Source organism: Argiope bruennichi, chromosome 1 (assembly GCF_947563725.1).
Source record: "Argiope bruennichi chromosome 1, qqArgBrue1.1, whole genome shotgun sequence".
In the NCBI taxonomy this organism is placed as follows: Eukaryota; Metazoa; Arthropoda; class Arachnida; order Araneae; family Araneidae; genus Argiope; species Argiope bruennichi.
Window position 1 is genome coordinate 90,340,582 of NC_079151.1, and position 24,116 is coordinate 90,364,697.

Sequence of the window (24,116 nt, forward strand, 5' to 3'; positions counted from 1 at the left end):
GATAGTATTTGTTTCAAATATTTTACCAGTGCTGAATGAATTCAACTACTGTTGATTTGGTGATGCAAGTCTTCTTATCTCCTGAGCGCTGGCTATTTTTCATAAAGATACTTGTTCTCCCGATCATTTTATAGCATGTTTGCCTTTCTAAATCTCTCTATTTTTAACATTTTCTGATGTATTCAATTTTTTGTCTTTGAATAGAATATATATTTTTTTTATTGTTGCTTGCATCATATTCACAATGTCTTATACGAAAGCTAGTGTCGACTTGATTAGGGTATTAATTACCTTTTTGGTAAATCAGAAGCACGAGTACGGAGGATCAATTAAATATAGATAATACCGTGGATGATAAGTATTATGTGGTTTCGGCTTTCAATTCGAAAGTTTTGTTCCGATGTGAAAGGATATTTTTCGATTTCTACCAGAACAGGAACGTTAAAAAGCACTGAGGAGAAATTAATAGAAATTCGTTCTAGATCAGTAAAACTGATACTCTTTACCTATAGGATTTAGATCTTGAAGCTAATTTACCGTCGAAATTACTTCTCTAGATGAAGAATGTCGCTGAAGGCTTATTAATTATCGATTTTTGATCTCTTAATGAAAACAGGGTCTAAAGATTTCTATTCATCCTGTCTGTTTCCACTGGGGATATTGATTCGTTTTCAAAAGCAGCCAACAAGGTTCATGGGATTTTTTTTTTTTTTGCCCCTGGCATTGAAGTTTTAACAATTAGCGAAAACTTCACTTAGCACAATAGACTTCACAAGCAAGTGCAGGGTGTATAGACGAAAGGCGATGACGATAAAGGTATCAATTGTTACAAAATGCTACGAAAATATGAAATGTACTAAATAAATTTAATTTATTTTGAAAGTAAGTTTCCCTGAAACCATAAAGTGGAACAAAACTAAATTCCCTGGAAAAAATTGAGATCGAATAACATTTTTTTCCCAATTATTTATCAACTAGCCGCCTTTGGCGACCAGCTGGTTCGCCAGTATTACCGCTCGCTACAATTTTCAATTAAATATTTTAAGTAACTGGTCTCTTAATAGATTCTCAAACAAAACATTTTTAATCTTCAAATTTTGATAGTCATACCAAACTTATACTGTTGTTTAGATCGTTTCGTTCAATTTACTATATATATTTTGCTAATTTGTTGTCATTTCCGGTAAAACTTCAACTTTAATTTAAAGTAGAAATGATGAAATTGCAATTAATATAAAGATATTTTTTAATGAAACCAAGCTTTTTATTTTATTTATAATCTTTATTGTTATTTATTTATTATTATTGAATATGAGTATTACAAACAGAATCGCTAGGTATATGTCTTATGTGAACTACAAAATATTTTTCATAATTTATGTAATATCTCAAAGAATAATTCAACAAAAATTTCTCAGATTCAGCAAAAAATTCAGTTTTTAGTTTTGCTTTCAAGAGGATTGAAATGAAATCAATAATAATATTTTGTTCCGGCCTATAAATATATTTCAAAAATAATGAAGTCTAAATTTAATGCAGTAAGGTATCATATTCTAAGAAATATTCTGGACACACCAAATTTTAAATAAATGAATGAATGTTTCTATTTTCCACGATCAACTAAGACTTATTTATGAAGTTTTGAATGTTAAAAATTTAGAAAAACTCAACATTTTCATAATCTTAGGTCAATTAATCTTGAGAAACCTGCGCGCTGATTGGCGTATTTTCTTTGAAACGATCGATGGAAAATCTAAAATTATCCTTTTTTTTTATTGAATAGTGATATTCAAATTTTCATAAATCAGTCAGTTTAAGTGATTGATTTAGTTGATTGGAAATTAACTCTTTTTATTTAAAATATTACTGTTTCAAGAACATTTTGTTATTCGTGATTTCCACAGCAGAAGCTTTATGTAAAATCAAAAATTCGTTATTTATTAGAGCATTTATTGAATCAAGTTACATAAAATATAATCATTTTCCATTTAGACCATTTTAGAAGATCTGTGTCTATTGCTAAAAGTTTGAAAATTATCTGTGGGGCCCTGATTTGAATGGATATCCTGTTCATATTAAACAAAACTTGCCTTAAAATAAAACTGATTTATTGGATTAATAATATAGAAAGTGTAAAAGATCATAAAATAATTTTTCTTGAATTTATTTTTTAGAAAAAATAATATTTCATATTTGTTTCATTTCCTTCAGACACGTGCCGAAAATTATATTTTTGCAGATTTCATTTCCAAAAAGATTTAATTTATTTTTAATTGGAGCTTTAATCAATGTGATGGCAACACTTTGAAAAAACCTAATTTTTTCCCATGAATGCGAAACGTGCTCGTGCAGCTTAAATTTTATTTTTATTTTGTACGAAAAAAATTGTTGAAAAATATAGTTAAAATATTTATTTAAAAATAGAAATTTAATTTTAAGGTTAAAACATTGGTATCATTTAAAAGATAAATTTTTGATCTTTAACTTGATGTAAACATTTTTTTTGTGCGGTAATATTTTTGGAAGGTATAGCAGAAACACGCCAAAATTTCGCTTAATTTTTAAATAAATAAAATTCTAAGTAAAAATTCGAAAAAATAACCCCGAGGTGCAGATTACCGGCCTCCAAGGTATACACGTGCCGAATTTGGTAGCTGTATGTTGAATGGTCTGGCCTGTAGAGCGCCAACACACACACACACACACACACACACACACACACACACACACACACACACACACACACACACACACACACACACACACACACACACACACACACACACACACACACACTGAGCTTTATTATAAATATAGATATAAGAGGATCAATGGAATTGCATCAAATGTCATGCCTTGAGACTAATTTCTATGTATCGTAGTTAATGCAATTTGCCACTTGAGAAAGGAGTCAACGTGTGATGGCCCATAGTGACCTGTACATAGTCATCTCCGCTGAAATGTTGACCTGGGATGATCTTTTACAGGCATTGGAGCTGTAGTTGTGATAGTAAGATACATCTCAGCGAAACCATAGCAGTTGAGTACTCAGCACCACACGAGGATGAATATTGTCGTCGACCAACACCTCTTATATTCGAGATCGCCTCCCAGTAATCCACGTGATAACGTTTTACAACAATTTTCATAGCATCTGACAAAATTTTTAACATTACATTAATTGGTCCTAAAAACTGTATTTGTGTATATAACTTATTCAAAATGTGAGCAAAATTGTAAAAATCGCAGGTAAAAATACTTAATTAGCACACGAAAGTTAAACAAACGAGAAACAGCAATTATTGCTTTAACCTTTTTACTACTTCTTCTGCCCAACCGGTCGTGCAAATTCTATATTATAAAGCCGATTTTTGTTTGAAGCAAAGGATGCAGGATGAAAAGGGAAAACATCTTTAGTGATAACTCCATTTACATCATACACCCCTCATTTGAAGTAGACACTAGCTTGGTAAAATAGAATTTGCGAGGTCGGTTGGGTGGGGTCAGTAGCGAAAGGATTTTAAATAAAACCAAAAAACTTATACCCTCTTCCGCTTTGTAGATTTTAACTAAAGAACTGAAACGATCAAGTGATCACAAAGTTTGCCTTGGTCTCTTCAATACTTTATTTGACAACTCAGTTTCCACTTTTTTATCTTTACACAATAATGTGAATTAGCTTTTATTGAAATAGTAATAACAAGTGGCTGCTCATAAAAGTATTTGAATATAATTCATTAAAATACTCTTACAAAAGAACTAACGGAAAAGAAATAAGGTTGATGAAAACTAACAAAAAAATCAAATACTAAAAATCCTTTAGAGAAAAGAATATCTAACTTCGTTAACCAATTTATTCGATTCAAATTTTTATTTTCTATTCTTCTATTTTTATTACGGAATACGGAATTTTTTATCGAGTATATTAATATATAAATATTCTTTTCATTAAAACCCTCTACATCTTATTTCGATGTATTTTGAATGCGCATGCTCAGTTATTGCTATTTCAGAGTTTTTTTTTATTATGTTGCAGTTCTGAGTTGCATATCTATGAACATATTCATATTAGGAAAGATTCTGGAGATGAAGAAGAATTACGAAGAATCTTTGAAGAAAGAAGAAAAGATAATGATAAATTAGCTGGCATATTGAAAAAGCTCCTCATAAGCAAAGATAATACTCTTTTCAGAAGTACAGGTAAATAATTGTTTTTTCATGGATAAAAGATATGAATATTACAGTACTAAGCTTCCACTGGGGTAGAATGAACAGCATAAGTGAACCAAAAAGTGAAAAGTATTCAAACTAAATTAAGCTAATCAAACATTCTCAAACAGATTAGAAAAAAATCAAGGAAACAAGAGTTTATTCGAAATTAGCTTATCAAATAGAAGCAGAATTTAATACAAAGAAAGAAAATTTACCAGCATTTATGAAATTAATAAATCTTTTAAAATCAGTAACTAGCTTTACTATCAAGTGGATATAATTCCCAGATGGAACTAAAAATACAATCTAAACTGCACTATTGTTATTTATTAACTAACTATTATCAGTTACAGAGTTATTATTGAGTATTAAACCAGATTGAATGTATATAGCTTTAAGTAGCTCTATAGATTACTTCAAACATAGGCCTGAAAGAGTAAAAAATATTCTAGAATTTCAAAATAAATACAAAAAATGATAGTTTGATAATATGAAGAATGATAATGATAGTTTGATTTTACCAGTATTTTGAAGTTTTTTAAAAATTTTCAATGATAAAAGTAATTAATAATTTCAATGAGGAGATTGAAATATGCATGCAGGAAATATCTGAAAGAATATAACACGTTCTTTATCAGCTTTATGTTATAGTGAAGAAAATTGAGAATGTATCTTGGGAAAGTACTTATTTTCAACTATAGATTCAATATAAAATTTGATTCAAATCAGTAATTTAGATGTAAAAATACTAAGAAAATTTTATGCATTTGGCATTTTGCAATATTCGAAATGTTTTATTTATATTTGTTAAAAATTATTCAGATATAGAAACAAAAATATTTTTTTTTTCAGTTATGAAAAAAAATCTAAAACAATAAAATCACCAAAATTTTGAAATCGAATTTTTTGCTAGTTATAATAACTTTTCCAATTATGATTTTTACATTAAAAAAATAAAAAAATTATTTAATTACTGGCTTTATTGTTGAAAAGGAAAATGCTGATATTTGAAAATTATTTAGATTAAATTTTCTCATAAAAACACTCAAATTATAAGATTTATACATTTTTAAAGCTCTATATTTATATATGATTCAGCAAAGTTGGGTTCTAAAAACTCATTATTCGATAAATATAATTATATAGAAAATCAAATATTTATTCTTAGATGCCCGATTTTTAAAAAAAATGATTTCAAAATATTTTTTTAGTGTCATTTCTAGAATAAATCTTGGGATAAATTTCTTAAAAAATCCTATTTTGTCTTAAGTATAACTTACGGGTAAGAAACGGTTTGTTGTAAATTAACAAACATTGTTTTATTTATGTAGGAAAAATCGGAAACATTGATAAATATAGATTTAAATATCTTATTGTTCAAGTAGCAATACAGTGTTCTTGCTTATATAAACAAAACAAAATGGAAATAAAGTTACAAGTTATAAATACATTAATTAATTTTAATTTTTCATCCACACTCATGCTACCATCAGCGTGTTGCCAATTGATTAAATAATATTTCAAATCATGCATTTTAATGACAACAGAGGTATAAAAGTTTCAATTTATTCTCGTACTTTAAAAAAACAAAACAGGGTGGGATAGCCTGGTTGGTAGAGCGCTGGATTCGCGTCCCTTAGGTTGCGAATTCGAACCCTGCTGGCCAAAGATTCCCTGCGTGCTGGTGGCTGACGCGCGTATAAATCTGTCGTGTCCACAAAGTCCTTCATGTCGAGAGTAATACCACTGGGAGTACTGGATCAGAGGTGCTCGTTCTGATTCAGGTCTAAATTACGATCTGTGGATGAGTGAATGAAATGCGTGAATGTAGTACTCCCCGTAAAAAGGGTTGTGACGTGTGTGTAGTTAAGTCGTATTCTTGGGCCTAGTTGGCTCTACAATAAAAACAAGAGGCGCTCCCTCTTAGGCTTAAATCGGCTGTCTTCGAACAGCGGGCTTGTCCGTGACAAGTGTCATCAGAAGCACAACAACAGAAGAGAAAACTGTTGTTTAAAGGCAACATTCAGTGTGTTGCCTTTAAACAATTTATGAGTTAAATACTTTTTTTTTACTGATGTTAAATATTTTTGATTCTTCACAAGATTTAGGAATTTCATTTCACGAATTCAAACATAATACAAGTAGCATAGATGTTACAATACATCAATTGTTATACAATATTGTATAATATTGTACACTATTGTATAATATTGTACACTATTGTATAATATTGTACAATATTGTGTAATATTGTACAATATTGTGTAATATTGTACAATATTGTGTAATATTGTACAATATTGTGTAATATTGTGCAATATTATTTTATTCCATATTCAGTAACATTATGGAATATTGTGAATAGTTTTTCATATTATACAGAACTCCTAATAGTGCATAATATATGTGCGCAACTGGGGAATGTGTTTAGTAGAGATTAATGTGAAGAACAGGTGACTGTTGATGGAATATCTATAAGGCAGGAGTTTTCGTGAGAAACCAAAACTGTCAAATTAGTAATAGCTGGGGCTGGAGACAAGTTCCTTGAATATTAAGATTATTTGAAATATAAAGATAATGCAGAAAGAAACTTTTCACAAAGGAAAATTTAATGTAAAATCACTTATTTGAAATAGAATAAAATATCTAATAATTGTGGATGGATGAATCAAGTAAATATCAAATTGAATGCATAGACAATGTTGTTATTATAAATAACGAAAATATGATAGTTCTCTTGCGTACTATAAATGAACATCAAGAAATAAAATAAAGGATGTAGAATCGCTTCTATTGCAAATTTAAAATATTATAATAATAAATACTTTATTTTCCATTTACTTATTAGTTGTTTGCCCCAGAGAAGAATCCAGTTACGATGGTTATAACCTTACTTGGCCTGAAACCCCTATTGGACAAAGCGCTTTGTCTGAACAAATGTGCATTACAGGTTCGATATGAAATATTTGTTAAATATTTAAAGTTTATTATAAATTATTGCACTTTTTAAACAATCTACAGAATATTTACAGTGTTTATTATACAAAGCTATTAAAATCAAATGCTTTTTCTTAAAGTTTGGATCTGATACAAATAATTTGGTTTTTATAATAGCGTTGAGAATCCTTAAGATTGGTTTCCTGCGCAGTTAATCTGTTAGTAAGGAATATAATTTTAAAGGCATTTTAATGAATCCAAGGTCAATCACCCTTATCTTTTGCTATAACTTTACCAACAAATTAAAATTTGGCAGCTCTGTGTATATGAACGAGGAGTTCTTAAAAGTATAAGAATTTAAGCGGTGTCTCTGTATGGAGCAAAGATACGGGATATGTCAAGAAGCTTCGCTCTGTTCACAGAAGGTATACAAACGAAGGCGCACACACTAGAAACAGTGAATCGAGTGAATTCTCTCTCTGAAATGTGCTCGCCAAAAAAGCTCTAACTCACCATTAGGTACAAAAACAAATGGATTTCGAAAACACAGGAATTTAAGAGATGTCTATATTAAGAGCAAAGTTTTAGGATCATTCAAGAAATTTCCATATCCTTTTAATAAAAGTGACAGTGTGCGAAACTATGAAAGATGTTATTAAATTTACTGCAATTTCTCTACATCCAATCTTGACAACAACATCTCTTTGGATACAAAAACGCAGGGTTATTGAAAACACAAGAATTTTAACAATACCTCTATTAGGAATAAATGTACAGGATCATTCCAGAAGCTTCCATACTCTACTCATGAAAGAGAGAGAATGATATTCTGAAAGCCATTGTTCAGTTAAATATTTGTTGTTTGCTTATGTGATATTGATTTCCACAACTGTTTTCTGAAATTCGATTGTATTTTACTACTCGTATTTTGCGTTTAATTGTGAAATAAAGCATTGTTATCCTTTATCGAGCTTGTTGGAATGCTCAACGCCCAGTAAGTGGGCGGAGTTTCTATAAAAATTAGTTGATTTAAATACTTTATTAGTTTTACTATGTTACTTATTATTACTTATACTATATTATTAGAGATTTGTTTAATTCCCATATTAGAGAATAAAAAGATGCATTATAAAGATAAGAAATTTAGGAAAAAATTTATTAAAAAATTATTTACGGTATTGCTAATGCATACTTTTCTTTTTTAGCCGACGGCGATGCTGTTGAAAGGCAGTGTTTAGGAGATTTTAATACGGGAGCATATTGGAGTTCAGAAGTAAAGAATTGCGGCAATATCCAGTCTGAAGTAACAATGAATCTGTATAAACTGTCGAAAGTAAGTTCCTTTTTCATCTTTTTGAAATAAAAAAAGTATTAGAATTTAACTTTGTAAGAAATGTGTAATATACGAAAAGAGGAGGCTTTTATCCTCTTGTTTTAACTTCAGAAACTTTAATCTTGTTTAGTAGTTACAGAAGCAAGAAAATTCAACCCAGAAAGATTAAAGAAAAAGAAAGAAAGGGAATGTTCCCACAATATTATGAGAAAAAGAGTTCTTAAATTCGAATCCTGCCTGATTGTGAAATGTGTAGCCATAAAAACTTTTTTGCTTATCAAAAAGCATAAACACATGGAAGAGTAGATAGTTTTCTAAAATTTTCGAAAGCAGAGAACGCATTAAATTAAAGCCTAAAAAGAATAATACAGGATTTCAAAATTTTTGCTGTTGCACTTGATTTATGGTAGGATAGAAAAAAAAAAGGATTATGGCATTTAGAAATTACTAATTGTTTTGAACTATTAAAGATGAATTGAGTTGTGGCCAGCACATATTCGAAATGGTATTTATTATTTTCATTTATTGATTTATAACTGATGCTTTCATTATAGCAGTATCACGTTTCAATTGGCGCAACTCTCATACAGCTAAATTATTTCTCCATTCAAGTTACCAATTTAGTATTTGTTTAGCTTTGATTGCTAAAAAATGGTATTCTTTACCACTCTTATAGCTTTAATTCATGCCTTAAAAAGTTATTTTTCAATTTTAATACTTATTTCAGAATATTACTATTTTCAAAATAAATACAAATTAATTAACTATTCAGGAGTTCTGATCCAAATATATATAAAATGCTGTTTATTTTAGAAAGATATATCTGAGGACAATATTTTAAACTCTACACTGACTATGGAAAGATTAACGACCAGTTCTGAAGAAATAAATTCGGCTGACGTTAAATACATTGCGCAAATATTAGAGAATGTAGCTGATGTACCAGCCATTGAATCTGAAGTAAGTTATCTTCAAACAATTCATATCACTATTTCTTGAAATAATGTTGTAGGTGAAATTAAGTAAGTAAAAAAACTTGCATAATATGATAAATTGTTTTCTTTTTTAAATTTTATTATGTTATAATTCCTGTTATTTAATAGAATATTATGAGGTTTAAGTAAGGCATTGATAAAAAATAAGTAACAGGAAAAAAATAAGTTTTCTTGTTAAATGAGAAGTATGAAGTTATTAGTCAAACAAGACAAGATTGAGCTTGTTTTTCTAATGTATTGCCTAAATGCAATAAGATTTCTGATTTTTTTCCTGAATATGAGGAACACAACAATACTCTGTACTATTTTTTTTAAAATAGGGAGACAATCAAGAAAGTTTCAAAAAAGATGATAGCTCGGAAAACCAGCATGCACTACTTCTTCAATCACAGACGATTGTAGAAGTACTGTATGTTGAAGAAATACAAATTATTACTCAAAGTATAGATAAAGAAGTTTAAATAATCTAATTTAAGGTACACAGGAATGGATAAATCAACTTCATGCAATTGTGAGAACAAGAATTGAGGTGGAATTTATCTTAACAATAGAAGAAATACAAGAATTTTTTAGATGTTTGATTATATAAGATTGGATAGAATAAAAACGGAAACATTTTTTATAATTAAGTGCATTCTTCCGCAAGTGAATCGAAAACTGTGTGTAAAGGTAGAGAGCGAGATCAGAAAAAAAAAAAAAAACCTCTAATACATAATGAGCTTGTAACAGGTAATCATCTGGCACACATGATGCATTGGCGCTCAGTCAAAAATATCGTCCAGTAGGTAGTCGGTTATCATTTCTGCATCATGTTTGCAACTTAAGAAGAGCAACATCATGTTATTCATCTTTCAGTGTTGAATTTCGAGCACTAACGAATGAAGAAATGTGCCCATAAAGCTCTCTATCATTCACTCGTGTGCAGAAATGGATAATTTCCTCATTTTTGAGAGTGATCTTGTTCCATGACAATACACAGCCCAATCACTAGCACATTGAACAAATTGACAAAGGTTTAGTGAACAGTGTGGAACACTTACTGTATTGTCCCGGTCTTTCATCATGTGATTCAGTGTAAAAAAACACTGAACGCCCTCTCTTTTACTCGGACAGCAAAGGCACGAGCATTATTCGAAACTAGTTTCAGTTTCACCACGATAACTTCTACGAACAAGATATCCACCACTTGGTGAACCAGTGGGGAAAATGCATGTGTAGTCTTGTTGAATACTTTAAAAAATAAATTTTATTATTTCAACCCGTGGCTACCGTTTGATTTCGTTCGTCCTTATAATAACATTTGGCAATAGTATATATTAAAAATTATGTATATTTTTATACATAATTCACAAAAAAAATGCTGTATTGCATAACCGAGCAAACCTATACATATAGCAAGAAAGATTCAATACAGAAAAATAATATACATATTTAATCCATGAGAAGTGTATTAAAATTGTGTGAATGATTATTCTGTAGTAGCTTTTTATTACTTTGCATTTATTATGTATTTTGCTTCATTCGTTAACCAGTTAAAAGTTTCGACCTTTTCGGGAAATGCGTATCTAAATTGTCCTTAACATTATATATATATAATATATATATATTGCATAAATATTATATAAATATAATAATTATTTTAAATAAACTCGTCATAACGCAAAATGTATTTTTTCCATGACGAGTATACTCGTCAAACACTGTTAACGGGTAAATTAATTCACTATGTATCATGCATGTCCCAATTTGATAATCTTGACTTTTCAAATGAAAGCAAGGATGACATAAGTTTGCCATTTCATTCAGAAACAATATGAGATAAATACCTATACAGGCATTTTTCTTTTTTGAGCTTGATATATAATTTAAGTAAAATGCAATATCTTTTCATATTTAATTTAAACATGAAAGTGTAAAATTTCAACCACATATTTCTTTCCTTTTTATAACTTAATAAAATATATTACCTTATTTTCCATATTGCGCAGATTTTGGAACCTGTTGTCAATACTGTAGACACAGTTATAAAAGCAATTTCAACATTGGATAAAAGATATTCTTTAACACGTGCATCTACTAGGTAAGTGATTTTCTTCAATTTCATTGTCATTTACTCTGTTAGACAATAAAAAATTTCCACAAATAAAATGAAATACATTATGGCATCTTGTATTTTAGAATTATAACCCTTAATCTGGGTCATAAATTCTTCTATGTGATTGTTTTTAAAGGAATCATATGGAGAAGGGGGATCTCCATATGCTATATGGATATGATAAATTCAGATGGCTAATTTCTTATGCCTGCTCCTTAATTTTGTCAGCAATACATTTTACCTTTGCTTGTTTTATATTGAAACCTTAATGCATCGAATTGTTAATTGTTAGGGACTGAAGCATTTTTTTCCAGACTGAGATTGCGTTTGATTTAATTAAAATTCTAGATCTATATTAATTTATTATGACGTTTATATATCTCAAGCTGAAGTTTTTAGAATTGGTTTATTGAAAAAAATAAAAGTATGAAAAGATCTTTTTAATCACTAATTTTATAAACCTATTTTCCTATATCATTGATCTAATTCCACACACAATTTAAGAAGAAAAATATTATCACATATATCCACCTAACACAAGTTTTTAAATTGATTACCCAATTTTCTCTTATTTGTATTTTTAGCATTCTGAAGGTTTTTTGATTCCTAAATGTATTGTCGTGGCAATAAAATTAATGATGCTTGACATCTTAGTAAAACTTTTAATCGATTGATATATCTATAAAAATTATTTTATAAATACTTTACTACACAAAAAGTATTTTCAAAATTTTGTGATATTTTAAAATTTTATCAAGAAAAATTAATTTATAAAACAGGAGAAATTATAAAAAGAATAATAGACTTTGAAATTATCTTTGCTTCCTTTAACCCTTTAAAGGGCCATTTTTTTCTAGTCATATTATGTTAAAATATTTTTAGGCTTGAAATTAGAATAAGAAAAGGATTCATTTAGCTTATTAGATAAATTTAATTTGATTAATTAATTAATTTGGTTAATTAATAATTAAGTAACAAATCAAGACACATCATTTTGTCTGAGATAAAGAACCGAAGCATCTAAGTTTCTGACTTAGTAAAAAAATTTGTCAGAACTTATACCAACCTACATAATTTCATACAAAGATTGATGAATTTGGTGGGAAGCATACTTCTCACGACCCTAGAAAGGGTTAATTCATATCTAAAAGGACATCATTAGTTGCACGAATGAAATAAAAACGGGACTCGCTTTCTTATCACGCACTTTGTAGCATAACTTCAACAAAGACAGTAGTAGCATTAATTTACTTTATACTTACACTATATTTTCTTCTTTTAATATTTTCTCTGTCTACAAATGTCTTATTTCATGCAAATATTAATGGATCTGATGGTTATTTCAACATTTATTTAGTTCTGGGTGATTACACAAGCACTAAATTTACGTCGATAGCTCTCACATTATTAAATAATCACAACACAAGAATAAATTTGGTCTCTTTTTCCTTTTATTCTGGTCATCATTGCATAGCAGGCGCAGCCTTGCTAACGCACACACACACACTCGCTAACGCTACACGATACACTGAAGTGTTTTTCCCTTTGCCGCAAGAGGGCAGCACAGTGACAGGTCGGAACATACCGCCCGCCTTGACATGATGTTGTCAACACACACACACACACACACAAGGAAAAACTATGGAATATCACAATTCAATGCACAATGCTGAATAAAAACATACAAATTCAGATTTTAAACACTACACATTACAAGGTAATAACATTAATCGCATAATAAAGAACACTAATATAAGATTACACATCAATAGGTAAAATACAAATTTTTGAAATGGCTCTTTTATAAACTCCAGATTGAGTTTTAACTTTTACAACTCTGACCCTTTTATCTTCACCCAGATAACACTCAATTATTCTACCTAATGCCCATTTTTGAGGGGGTAGGTTTTCATCTTTAAGAAGCACTAACTCATTGATTTTTACATTATCTTTTTCTACCTTCCACTTGGACCTCTGTTGCAAATTATTAAGATACTGTATATGCCATTTTCTCCAAAACATTTGAATTAATTTTGTCAGTTTTTTCCAATTGGATAATCGATTGTCTTTAACTTCGATTAAATTTGGCTCTACAACAGTATTTAAGGATCTGCCAATTACGAAATGAGCAGGGGTTAACACGTCATACACATCGGTATCGGACGACAGAGGTGCAAGTGGTCTAGAATTTAGAATTCCTTCTATTTGCGTAATAACTGTTAGGAATTCTTCATAGCTCAATTTGGAATTACCTAAAATGCGTTTGAAATGATATTTAAATGCTTTAACTCCACTTTCCCAGAGGCCACCAAAGTTAGGTGCTCTAGGTGGAATGAAGTTCCAATCAATTCCCTCTGTTGACAAATAACTAGCAAGACTATCGTCAGGTTTTACAACTAAATTGTATAACTTAGAAAGTTCCTTATTTGCTCCTATGAAGTTTGTGCCGTTATCTGAAAATAATTTCGAACATAAACCTCTTCGAGCCACAAATCTCTTTAAACACGCTATGAAGGCATCTGATGTTAAATCAGTGACCATCTCGAGGTGCACTGCCTTAGTAACTAAGCATACAAATAAACAGACATACACATTATGATAAGTGCCCTTTCTTTGATGTTTATATTTCACAAGAAATGGGCCACAAAAATCTACTCCAGAGCAATTAAATGGGAAGTCAGGAGTCACTCTCTCTTTCGGTAAATCGCCCATCAATTGTTGAACTCCTATGGGTTTAACTCTGAAACACTTAATACAATCATGCACTACTTTCCTACACGTTGCCTTACCTTGAACTGGCCAGAAACGTTGTCTGACATAATGTAGTAAAGCAGTAGGGCCTAAATGAAAATATCTTTTATGAAAGAATTCAATAATAAGCTTAGTTAATTTATGACCTTTAGGCAAAATAATTGGGAACTTACAGTTAAAATTTACATTACTATGTCTTATTCTGCCATTGACTCTTAGTAAACCAACCTCATCTAAAAAGGGGTTTAAACATTTGATCTTACTTTTGTCAAGAACAGGTTTATTTTTATTTAAACACCTTAACTCTTCTGAAAATTCCCTACTCTGGATTTCCTTTATTATGAAGGTTTCAGCCTTCCTAATTTCCTCTGTTTTCAAGGGACCCAGTCTCCTTTCAGTTGGACTCCTCAAGTTGTGGAGAAATCTGAAAACATAACTTATTACATGCAATATTTTAGTATAACTATTACTACAATTAAGAATATCAGTAACACATGAATTGTTCAATGTAGTAACTAAAACACTTTCACAGTCAACTTTTTTGAGTTCACAGTCTACATCGTCCTTTATCACAGAGTCAGAGATTTCTCTGCACGGATACTCACAGTTTTTTAGAAAGGCAGGGCCTTCCCACCACAAATGACTCTCGAGCATTTTGGACGGATTTACACCACGACTGATAAGATCAGCTGGATTATCTCCTGACGAAACATGTCTCCACTGCTCCTGACACGAAAGGTCTTGAAGTGTGGCTACACGGTTTGCCACGAAGGTTTTTAACTGGGACGTCTCTTTTTTAATCCATGACATCACAATCATACTATCGCTCCAGTAATAGATATTGGACACTTTCAGTCGAAGAGCCGACTGGATACGCTGCATCAATTTCACCAGCAGCACAGCAGCGCAGAGCTCCAATCTAGGGATCGTGAGCTTCTTCAGTGGAGCCACTCTGGATTTACTGGCCACCATCTTGACAACAACCTCACCAGCAGGTGTTTGGGATTTGCAGTACACAACAGCTCCAAAGACAGCTTCAGAAGCGTCGCTGAAACCATGAAGCTCTATAGCTTCGACGTCGGAAAATGGAAGAATACATCTGCTCACCTTGATGTTGTTAATGCACTGTAACTCGGTTGAAAACTTCTCCCATTCACTATGATTTTCAGGAGGAAGCTGATCATCCCATTGAAGATTCAGAAGCCACAATTTTTGTAGAAAGATTTTCGCTAGTGAAATCACAGGACCAAGGAGGCCCAGAGGGTCAAACAACTTGGCTATTGTGGATAGAACTGTTCGTTTAGTATGAACATCCGTTGAAGTTATGGACACCTTAAAACAAAAACAGTCATTAGTATGGTCCCACGTGACACCTAAAGTTTTGTTATCACAGTCTGCAAAGTCGTAGTTGCATCCAGAAGTGGTAGACAACTGAGGATGATTGCCTCGCCATTTATGCAAGTTCATGCCAGCTCGTTTTAACATGGAAGTGAGCTGCTGTTGCATCTCTATGCATACGGGTAAAGTCTTAGCACCAGATAGCACATCGTCCACATAAAAATCTTTCTCAACAACGGGTGCTGCAAGGGGAAAATTGTGTCCCTCATCCCTTGCAATTTGAATTAGCGTTCGAGTAGCTAAAAATGGGGCACTAGTAGTACCGTAAGTAATTGTCGACAGTTCAAACTTTTTCACTGAACCACACTCACTGTCCTTCCAAAGTATTCTTTGTAGGTTTCGCTGACTGGGATGAATGTAAATCATCCTATACATTTTCTCAATGTCCGCAATAAATGCATATGGATGTTTGCGGAATAGCATCATAATTGAAATTAAGTCCTCCTGCACAATTCCCCCATTAAATTGTAAGCTATTGAATGATGTTCCATTCGTGGTTGCACTAGAGGCATTAAATACTACACGAAGCTTAGTGGTCATTTTCTCTGGTCTATATACTCCATGATGGGGCATGTAATACACTGTCTCTGGTTCTGTCTCATGCGTCACGTCTCTCATATGTCCCAACTTTTCATACTCATTAATAAATTCTTCATACAATTTTAAATAAGTTTTATCACGAGATAGTTTACTCCAAAGTGAATTTAATCTTTTTAATGCTATACTTTTAGACTCGCCTAAACAACTAGGTTCCTCTTTAAGTGGGATTGTGACTACATATTTTCCACTAGGCTCTCTATAAGGAGTTTTAACAAAATGTTCCTCAGCGATTTTTGCCTCATGGGATTTAGGGGTCTCTAACTCAACAGTTTCTAGTTCCCAGAATTTTTTCATGGTATTGTTTAAATCTTCATCAATAATTAACCCACAATGAATTTTTGGGGAATCAAATTCCATTACATTACCGCAAGCCAAAAATCCAAAAACACTATTTTGAAAAAACAACTCTGCATTTGATGAGTAGATCTTTTCTGGCCTCAACAAATGATAGAACGATTTAGCACCTAGGAGACAATCAACTTTTTGGGGAACCATAAAATTATGAGACAAATTAATATTAGAAGGAATTTGTTCTTTAACACTTAAATATTTAACTGAGGTTAACTCAGTGATTTTATCTACAACAAGAAACTCAAAATTTTGCTTAAAGCTCTTATCAGCATTTGAAATTTCAGCTTTAATAAATTTGGTAACAGTCATTGAGGAATTATTTAAACATGAAATTGTTACATTTATTTTTTCTTGTTTTAACCCTAATCTGTTTGCACACTCCGAAGTCATAATATCGGACTGACTTCCTACATCCAGTAACCCTCTAACACATTGCAGATTCCCAAATTTATCTCGAATATAAAATTTAGCCGTGCTTAACAATACAGTTCTCATTTGTTTATTTTCAACCGTACTCGTAGCTGAAAATGTCGATTGCACATTTTCATTAGTTGCGCAAGAAGTTGGATAAAAGGAATTAACTTCCGGGTTTAAAGTTGAACTTTCCCCTTTATTAACTATGGTACTAGTTTCGTTTTTACCACTCCCACTGAAATGATCAAACTCTCTGGGATAATGAAGTAACCTATTATGAGGTTTATTACAAAAGCAATTTTTTGCAGAACACTTTTTCACATTGCACATTGGTGAGAGGCATTTAAAACATAAGTTTTGGGATTTCACAAATGCAACTCTATCACTAACAGAAAGTTTTTGAAATTCCTGACATTTAAATATTGAGTGGTTGTTCTGGCACATAACGCATTTAGAATTAGTATTCGATAAGAACACTTTAGAAACATTTCTATTACGATTCTCAAAATTTCCTTTACCGAAATTCCTTTGCTCATTTCTATTCGTAACGAATGCGCGGGAAAACTCAGTTTTGGTTCCGGTTTTAGAAGCCACAAATAAATCACATTCTCTACTTAATTCCTGCACATTAAAAACAGATTCTCCTTGTTTAATACTGATATGACTTTTTAAATCTTGAGGAAGAGTTCTAAAAATCTGATCAGAAACCATTAACTCACACAATTTAGAAAAATCATTCACATTACGAAGTTGAATGTAATACTCAAAAACAGATCTAACTCTTGAAGCAAATTGCACATAATTTTCTGTTGGCAATTTACTGAACTTTTAAATTGTTTTAGACATTCTTGATAAGTTGGTTGAAATTGTTTTAAGACAATAGATTTAATTTTTTCATAGTCACTCAACTCTTCTTCTTTGATATAAACCATTAAATTGCCAATTCTATCCACTAAAAGATTTAATAGAATTTCCGCTTTAAATTTATCACTAACTGCTTTTGTTTTGAAAGCTTTTTCGAGCGAATTGAAAAAGAGATTAAAACATTCAGCATTTTTGGGAACAGGAATCGTCAAAACTTTGATACTCTTAATTAAATTCTCTAAACTAAAACTCTGTTCATTATCGTTAAGCTCACACGATGAGGATTTGAGTTTTAAAAGCTCTATTTCTTTCTCTACACGCAAAAGCGAAAGCCTTTCAATCTCCAATTTTTGTTCTAATGAACGCCTTTCGTTTTCGGCTTGATCCGAATTTTTACTTCTTTCGTCTGAAATCTCTTTAATTAAATTTTTCACAACCTCAATTCTTTGCTTATAAATGTCACTATTCTCAATTATACTTATCAAATCTACAACTTTAGCGCAAGATGCAAATTTAATATTTAATTCCGTACACAAACTCTTTAATTCGTCTTTCTTCAAACTAGACAAAGACATAATGAAAATTTAAGTAATTGAACACTTACCCACAATAATTATCCTTGAGAATTGGGACGAGAGAATACGCGAAAACACAGAGAACAGAAGCAGAAAACACCACTCAAGCTACAACTTTCGTTTCCTAAGCCTACGCTAATCCACTTCGCATATTTTCACACACAAAAAAAAACGTAATCCATCGCTGATCGCTATTTCCACTCCTCCGAGACGGACCATATGATTACACAAGCACTAAATTTACGTCGATAGCTCTCACATTATTAAATAATCACAACACAAGAATAAATTTGGTCTCTTTTTCCTTTTATTCTGGTCATCATTGCATAGCAGGCGCAGCCTTGTTAACGCACACACACACTCGCTAACGCTACACGATACACTGAAGTGTTTTTCCCTTTGCCGCAAGAGGGCAGCACAGTGACAGGTCGGAACACTGGGGTTGCATCACGTATGTGTCGACCAATTTTGTTTTAATTACATTTCAGAGTTTGAAGGATAGTTATTATATGCGATGTTTATTAAACAGTTCCTTTACGATATGATTTCCTGAATGCACCAATGAAATTGGACTTCAGATCTTGGTAACGAGAGTTACAGGGACAAATTTGATTAACATTATTCTTCAATGATCTTTTTAGTAATTTCTTGAAATTGTAAAGAGATTTTTGTGGACTCTCTCCCCCCCCACTTTTTCATAATATTGTTACGGGCAAACTAAATTCCGTGAAAACTCGAACTGGTTCACTATGTAGCGGGTATATGATATGATACAGTCAACAGACCTCAATAACAAATAACGACGTTGATTAACACGAAGACACGAGTACACAGACGACAAAACACAGCCGAGATAACAGCATACATAGAACAATCAACAACTGACAAGTAATAATCGGTAGTGAACAATAACCAAAGCATACAAAGAGGCCAGACAGAAAGCAGGAGGAGAGAATCTAAGTAGTTATTCTCTACGGTTTCTCCAAACACCGGGTATTTTCCACTGTCTCCTCGCTTTAGCTGTATCTCACTACTATACGGCTGGCTACTCCACACACGACTCGATACTGCTTCAATACGTGTCTCCATAACTCGGTGCATGGTACCGATTCTCTATCCACTAATTGCTTGAGCTCCATTGAACGCTTGCGTTTCACTGGACTGATCTAACGAATTCGTCATTGACTCACTATACGACTAACTGCACGACTGACTTCGGCTTGAACAGCCGGTATTTTATAGCTTCCCGATCAGGGCAGAGAAGGTTATAAAACAATTAAGCATAATTTGATCCCTATTCCTGAACATTATAATATCATCCATTTTGTCGCCAAGCGAAGGGGCTCATTGATCCACCATCCTATCATTATCCAATATATATGATGTAAAACTATTTTTCCAACGATGAAACTAACTGTGCTGAGAATCAGCATTATAGATTCGTAATAATATCTATATTAAAGAAATGTGTGGGAACAATATAACTTATGACCGTAAAATTGTTACACATTTTTTTTTGTTTTAATTTTAGTTTATCAAAATATTTTGCAGATATACTGCAGTTAGTGCTTTTTTATTTAAATGTTCTTCTTACAATATTTGTTTTATTTAGGGCTGTTTCTTCAATGGAAAATATTTTATCGAATGCACAGACCGACGGCAAAACCGTCAAAGCTGCCAGAAATAATATCGCTGTTTCTGCAATCCCTTTAAATGACAATGCTACCTCTGCTCCTGTTGGAGGTGTTTTAGAGAACTGGGGCTCTAATATAACACAAATAGTAAACGACAGCAATCGATGGTCTAATACTTGGTTCGAACAGCAAGGAACATTCGAAGCTGCTGTACTTTTTCCTAGAAAATTGTTTTCACAGGAATTAAATCATAGTGCAACTAATATGGCTCTTGCTATTCGGAAGAACATGCATTTTCTTAAAAACGCAAAAGTTATTAGTCCTGTAATTGACGTCGCCATAGGAAATGAACATATATGCAATATTGATCCTCCCGTACAGATGGTTTTTAAAGTACCGAAGGTAAGATACATCTTTTCATACAAATCCTTATTAGCTTATAAAATATGCTTAGCTTATAAAATAGCTTATAAATTATTGCTTATAAAATATGCATCAAAATGTATAGTGTTGAACACTTCGTTCCTCAACAGGTTATGTTCATTTTTTCCTTTCGGGTATGGCTTCAAACAGTACACTAATAAAGAAGTTTTTATTAATCTAAATCAGAAAAAAAAATGCTCATGGTTAAATAATATTTTCCCTTATAGAAAACCATCTGGAGCTCATCTTCTTTAGCTGGACACCAAGATAGGTTGATCATCTGATATCCACTCTGGTTTAACATCCCATTATTTTCTATGCGTGATTTTTCCTTCCTTTCTTTTGTTTTTTTGGTCTTTATCAAAAATATTATTGAGTATTGATAATAATTTTTCACAAATTCACAACCAGAAGCCACCACAGAAATTGAATCAAAATTTAGATGCATTACTCAATTTAATTATAAATGAGTTCTGAAAATATTAAAATAATGCATTGTTATCTATAATCATAAATACAAAAATTTCTATAGATACCAAATTCAAAATTCCTTCTTTGTAAGAAAAAAACGAAGTGTAAATAAAAATGTATGAAAATAGTTGGAACGAAATTTATCTCACATTTCAAAGTGTAGAAGAAATATTATTTTAAATGATTAATACTCTGTTATTCTCTAATTTTCCTATTAATAATAAAATTTCATATTTTTCAGAACAGTTTTAAAAGGAAGCGCTCCTGGGGATGCGTATTCTGGGATAAAAGATTGAATTATTATGCTGGCGGGTGGTCTTACAAAGGCTGCAATTCAATCTTAATCAACTCCACGCATGTGCGCTGCTTCTGCAATCATCTAACAAGTTTTGCCGTTGTCATGGTGATTTAAGTTCTCAAAATTCTCACACCGTTTCTTTCAAATTACTTATCTAATAGTATTTTTGCTGTTTCATTGATTCATTGTTTCATTATTCTTTCTTCTTGTTATAATTAATTTTGTATAACCTCCTATTTAGCAACGAAGGACAATTTTACTCTATATACATAATTAGAAATTCACACTTTAACTGGGAAAATAGTTGTAACGAATACTTTGGCTCTTGAGCATGCCCAAACAGGGCTTTTAATATTGTAATATAGCGAAATTTAGTGATGACAGTCATTTCGATTCATTTAGTTAAAGAGTAATCAAGGCGTCCAGCTATCAGTCTGTAAAGGAGACGGGGGAGTTTTAGAAAAATGCTCATATTTTTATATGTATTTGCGTTTTCTTGGTTATTACTATTTTTTTTATTATATTTGTTTATTCGGGAAATGCATTGAAATACATTAAAAAATTTTGTTGATTTTATCACCAGTAGTATTTTTTCAAAACTTGTCCCTAATATAGGGCAAGTTGTAACAAAAGTGGGGTAAATTGTAACAATAAATATAAACAATAATATTCAAAATTATTTTCACTATACCATTATTTTATTAAATAAAGTGAAGAACACAGTTGATAATCATTATTACTTACGACAATTTTTGTAATAGAATAAAATAAAATTCTTTAGACAATCAGCATAGAAGTCAGTCTGCATTAGAATTGCAAATAATCCAATCAATTGATAGACTGCTTCATATCACACACACTTTGTAAACTTATTTTTGAAAATTAAACATTGAATTTATTTCTCTTTATCAAATTTGTGGACAATAGTGACCTATTTGTAATATTTTTGCTGAGAGTCAGAATAATCCTGGCTTAAACCTCAATTTAAATAAAAAATACCATATTGTACGAGGGCTTCGCATGTACTAAATACCCTTCCATCAGTGCAGCGCAAAAGAGAAATGAAATGGCAGGCGCCATCATCTGATCGCAGCTCAAAATTGCGTAACCTGTCTAAATAATATTAATAATTAAAGTAATATATCATCAGAATTTTCATATGCATCTCTATAAGCAAAATATATTTTTTTTGAGAATCTGAATATTAGTTCAAAATTATCTTCTTTGACCATTTTCTTTTCGTTTGTACTTTTTTTTAAAAAAAATTTCCCCTTTTCTTAATCTTTTCCTCTTGTTTTCTTTATTATATATGTCGTAATATTCTTTTTCTAGTGCTTCTTTATAAGGTAGGTAAGTTAGAAATTTAAAAAAAAATGTTTCCTTTTTAATTTTTTTTATTGAATGAATTTTTATTATACCCTTAGAGATCTGATCTTTGAAAGTGCCTATTGATATTTAAAGCAGAATGTTTAACTTCTGCTTTAAATATCAATAGGAATGTTATTGTATTCTATATGAATATTATTTTCAAGGAATATATAATTTTAAGAAGAAAATGTTTATTTTAATTTTTTAAAGGAAAAATTAGCCATTTTCGATACAAATTAGTTGTTCTAGAATATTATTATATTTTTATAAAAAAAGACTAATTATTCTTATTTTACGTTTTTAAAAAAAGTGTTGAATGTATTTCTAAAGAGTAGTATGTTAAATCATTCTTATTTTTTATTAGTTTAATATTTTTAATAAAATTAATTTCTCTTGTAAAAATAGAAATTAAATTCTAACTTTTTAAAAAATTATTTTATTCTACCTTTTAGAGACTGAATCATGGACATAAGTTAACAAAAGTCCACCAGAAACTCTTGAGTGTCATCACTTACGTTGGCTGCTGTTTGTCAATATTGGGACTAGGAATCATCATACTCACGTTTCTCTTATTCAAGTATAATAGGGTTCTTTTTAAAGTTATAAATGAAATTTGAATTTAAGTATAAAAATAGCTAATTTTTGAAATCATTTTTCACTAAAAAATGACGAAAAATGCTTTTTTTTTAAATAAATACAATACTTTTAAATTTTTCAAAAATACTTTTATCATTTTATTATTTATATTTATATCAATGTAAATATTTGGTAAATATTTATAATTAATTTAATAGCATTAATAATTGAGATATGAAAAAGAATGGGCACAATTTCTCTCTGATGAAAATTATCTAAATTTAGTTTGATAATATAGATAAGCTATGTATTAAGTTCAGGGCATTATATCCAATAATATGTAATAAAAGACATCTATATATTTTCCTTCCGATTTTCTCGTATGCATTAGGGCACTTTTAATAAAAGCTTCAGAATCTAAGAAGGAAATAAGTATTTTACTTTGCTTTGGCCGATCAAAGTTTGATATAAAATACAACTTTTATATGAATATCACATATTAAATTTAATTTATCTAACTTGGTGCTTTTATGAGTTTATACTTTGTGTTTGTATACCCTCGAATACGCGAAACCGAACCGCAATCAATTCTTTGATGGGTATAATTTTAGAACTTTGTTAATCACTCGTATGATTTATATCGGTTCTATCGTGTAACGCTTCATTTTTACTGTGGCGGTTTGGTATCAGCGAGGATAGAACCTGGGACCTTGTGGTTAGCAGATGAATAACAAGACCACAATACAAAAGCAATTGCCCGTGTTTCGTAGCTGTTAACTGGCTTATAAGCTCTTCACCACAGTACTAACCCTAAACTATAA

The 24,116-nt window shown here is 31.0% G+C and overlaps 1 protein-coding gene across 1 annotated transcript in view; it reads left to right on the plus strand.

Annotated features, from left to right (window-relative positions):
• Nucleotides 1-24,116, plus strand: part of LOC129976235 (adhesion G-protein coupled receptor G6-like) — a 41,847-nt gene that overhangs the window by 4,365 nt on the left and 13,366 nt on the right. The window contains exons 3-10 of the mRNA XM_056089715.1: nt 4,037-4,200; nt 7,061-7,162; nt 8,355-8,482; nt 9,296-9,442; nt 11,466-11,557; nt 20,138-20,561; nt 21,295-21,456; nt 23,172-23,296. Of these exons, the coding sequence (XP_055945690.1) occupies nt 4,037-4,200; nt 7,061-7,162; nt 8,355-8,482; nt 9,296-9,442; nt 11,466-11,557; nt 20,138-20,561; nt 21,295-21,456; nt 23,172-23,296 (1,344 nt within the window). The remainder of the gene's footprint in view (nt 1-4,036; nt 4,201-7,060; nt 7,163-8,354; nt 8,483-9,295; nt 9,443-11,465; nt 11,558-20,137; nt 20,562-21,294; nt 21,457-23,171; nt 23,297-24,116) is intronic.